We start from the raw sequence: 3,371 nt of genomic DNA, 5'->3' as shown, positions 1-3,371 counted from the left end.
CACTACCCCAGCTCTGTAGCAGCCAGGGATGCCCCCTCCATGGGAGGTATTGTCAGGGGGTCATTGCCTTCCCCTTTAAAAACTCTTTATGCTGCACACAGGGAATCTCAGGATTAGAATCAGGCGCCAAGAATCAGGGCCTGACTGTCCCCTTGTGTAGTCATTTATGCCTGTGCCAAGTGGGTGCAAAATGCTCCTGTTCTGACAAGGTGCCAGGCAGGGAGAAGCAGGCCCAGATCCTGCTGTGGGCCCAGATCCTCAAAGGTATTTAGGCATTTAGCTGGGAGGTAGGTGTCCAGATACTTTCAAGGATTCGAGCCCTTGTCTTTACTACTGAATGAGAGCCCTGAGTTTGATCTCCACACATCAGGAGATGGATGGGGCACAGCTGTGCCCCCAAGAAATGAGCACCAGGATAATGCCTGAGCCCAGAGAGGATGGACCAAGTATGCGGCATGGGGGGCTAGGGTCAGACCAACCAACAGTGATGTCAAACTGTCTCCCATCCAATGGAGAACATGGGGTATCTCACCACCCAACAGGGAGGGGTGATAGGTAGGGCACTTCTCCACACCCAGCTGCAACACTGGACCCGCTACAATGGCTGTTTTGGTTCCGTTATCTGTCTCATACACCAAGGCACATCCTATTTGCTCGGGAGGGTGTGAGAGAGATGCACACAAAGGAGAAATCCTGCTGTTAAAGGAAGCTCTATTGTCTGGCAGGCAGGGAGGTGGGTGGAGTGCTGGGTCTGGGCTGCTCTGGCTTGCAGGCACTGAGCTCTGGGCTCACTTAGGGCAGGTCCACACTGGGGCGGGGGATCGATCTAGGAAACGCAACTTCAGCTACAAGAATAGCGTAGCTGAAGTCGACGTTTCCTAGATCGAACTAAATTTACTTACTTCGGGTCCACGCAGCGCAGGCAGGCTCCCCCGTCGACAGCGCTTCCTCTTCTCGGCGAGCAGGAGTTCCACAGTCGACAGGGGAGCGCTTCTGGGATCGATCTATCGCGTCCAGATGAGGCACGATAAATCGATCCCAGAAGATCGATCTCTACCCGCCGAATCAGGCGGGTAGTGTGGACCAGCCCTTACTCTGGAAAATTTCAGGCCCAGATCCTCAAAGGGATTTAGGATTCCTTTGAGGATGTGTGGGCCAAGGAGCATTATGAGGAAGGCTGCTTCCAGGAACACAGCACTCTGCTAAACAGTCTGGGTTGGGTTTTTTTTCTTGATGTTCTTTGATCCATCTGTCCATGCAAGTCCTAATTTAATAATGCTCACATGAGCACACAGTGCATTCAGAGGCATTTTGATTGACTGTGCTTCCCAGGCAGCACACAACTGCTGTTCACGGCAAGACGTCCTTGAGATTCCAGTCCTGGATTCCTCAGGGATCTGCCAAAACACATCATTCCTGAGCTGCTCTTGTTTCAGTTGTGGGGCTCCATTTCCACTTTACCAGGGCTCTGCAGATCTGATGTGCATCACTCCCTTGCTATTCTTGTCCTGGGCCATTTGTGTTGTCTATGCAGTACGGAGCATTTCTCACCCTGAGACAGCTTTCCAAACAGCATGGAGTCATATTTGCTCAGTTGCACTGTCCGGTAAGAGCACAAGGCGAAGACTAAAGCTAATAAATCTTTAAGACTGTGATTTAAACTATTTCATCAGCAAATCAGTTGGACTTAATGCTTCCCACTCATAGCACAAGATTCGTAACATACAAAAATTCCCTCTGGAATCCATCATCAGTATCACACGCTACATGGCTGATAGTTCCCATCAACATCAAAGTCTGTTAGCCATTAATTGGCTGAAACCACGTAGGGAGTTTCCTAAACATAAATGATAACAACTCCCAGGTGGCATTAATTCCCATTCATTATTTCCCTGCCCCAGGGTGTGGGCTTCGGGTGAGACTGGGGAATTAATTACCTGGGGCAGCTGTGAGCTGGCTTTAGGTCAGGGTATAAAGGGCCCGGAGCAGTAGTTTCTCTCTATGCTGGGTTTGCTGCAGGCAGGCAGGATGGGATATAGTGGTAGCCTGAGCTTTGCTCTCCTGTGCTGGGTGGTCAGTGGGGTGACTGGTTACAATCCCTGGGATTTCTCTAGGAGAGACTCAGCCATCTGGAGACCCACCCCCAGGGCTGAGCCCCCTCATAGACGAGCCCATGTGCCCTCTCTTGCCCAGCCCTACCCCTGGGCTCAAGTTGATGCTTCCCAGTTCAGGGCTATGTCCCCACTGCAGCCTGTCACAGTGCAGTGTGAGGAGGCTCAGCTGGTGATCACTGTGCACAGGGATCTGTTTGGGACGGGGCGACTGATCAAAGCTGCTGACCTGAGTCTTGGCCCAGCCGCCTGCCAGTACACGTCCCTTAATGCTGCGGAGAACACAGTGACTTTTACGGCTGGGCTCCATGAATGTGGCAGCACCTTGCAGGTAAGGCAGCTTCATACAAGCCTGGTGCTCCAGTGGGTCAGATGAGTATTTTGATCCCTCCCATTGTGCAGGCCCCAGCTAACTTTCTGTGATGCATGGTGCTGTGTGTGGGTGATGGGCAGGTCTAGGCCAGTCTGATATTAACATCTAGGATGCCTAATGGCCTGGGTCCATAGCTAGAGTTATTGGCTTCCCCTGCTTGCAGTGCTAAAGAGGCAGCTGCTGTCAGAGCTTCCCCCTTTGAGTGACATCTTCTCTTGAGAGAACAGTGAGCTGAGCCATGCCCCTGCAATCTCCTCCTCCACTGGGAGTCACTATTTCAAGAAGCCACAACAGCTGCACTGCTCCCAGAGAGAGATGACGGACAGCAGAACTGGAGTGGCCAAAGGGTGCTAGATGTCCACTGTCTTCCAGAATGCTTCTGTTCTGTAAGGGAAAACAGCTTATCCTACATAATGGTTGGACAGTGCTAGAAGCAGTAGCTGTGGTGACCACAGCTGTGCAGAACTAGGCCCTACAGTGCCCATCAGTAGTCCCCAGGCAGTCATTCTGGGGGAGTATGCTTCTATTACCTTCCAGCGATGGTTGGTCCATAAGTTGTGCATGTGCTGAAAGACTTTCTGTTAATAGGAAATATCTGTCTAGGTCTTGCTGAACCTAGTACTGTAGTTTTGTATGTCAATTGTGTGCTGTTAACCCTTCCATGTCTGGTTCTTCTCAGATGACCCCAGACTCCCTGATTTACAGCACAAACCTGAACTATAATCCCACCCCTGCCAGCAACCCAGTGATCCTGAGAACCAGTCCAGCTGTGATTCCCATTGAGCGTCACTACCCCAGGTGAGTGTCTGAGATGCTCAGGTTCTCTACCTCCCATTCAGTCCCTGTTGTGGGATCTGGCTCAGTGACTGAGGTTTGCTCCTCTCACA

The 3,371-nt window shown here is 51.5% G+C and overlaps 1 protein-coding gene across 1 annotated transcript; it reads left to right on the top strand.

The window, feature by feature from the left end:
* Positions 1–2,028: 2,028 nt before the first annotated feature.
* Positions 2,029–3,286, top strand: LOC112112491 (zona pellucida sperm-binding protein 3-like). Its single transcript, XM_026661867.1, has 2 exons — positions 2,029–2,442; positions 3,164–3,286. Exons 1-2 carry the CDS (start codon positions 2,029–2,031, stop codon positions 3,284–3,286), a joined length of 537 nt encoding a protein of 178 aa, XP_026517652.1.
* Positions 3,287–3,371: the final 85 nt, after the last annotated feature.

The sequence above is a fragment of the Terrapene carolina genome, unplaced genomic scaffold (assembly GCF_002925995.2).
Source record: "Terrapene carolina triunguis isolate 2854851 unplaced genomic scaffold, T_m_triunguis-2.0 Scaffold18355, whole genome shotgun sequence".
In the NCBI taxonomy this organism is placed as follows: domain Eukaryota; kingdom Metazoa; phylum Chordata; order Testudines; family Emydidae; genus Terrapene; species Terrapene triunguis.
This window is presented reverse-complemented; position numbering and strand designations above follow the sequence as displayed.

Coding starts and splice junctions, on each gene's coding strand:
- LOC112112491 (XM_026661867.1), top strand. CDS start 2,029: ATGGGATATAGTGGTAGCCTGAGCTTTGCTCTCCTGTGCTGGGTGGTC. Junction 2,443..3,163: donor AATGTGGCAGCACCTTGCAG/GTAAGGCAGCTT, acceptor GGTTCTTCTCAG/ATGACCCCAGACTCCCTGAT.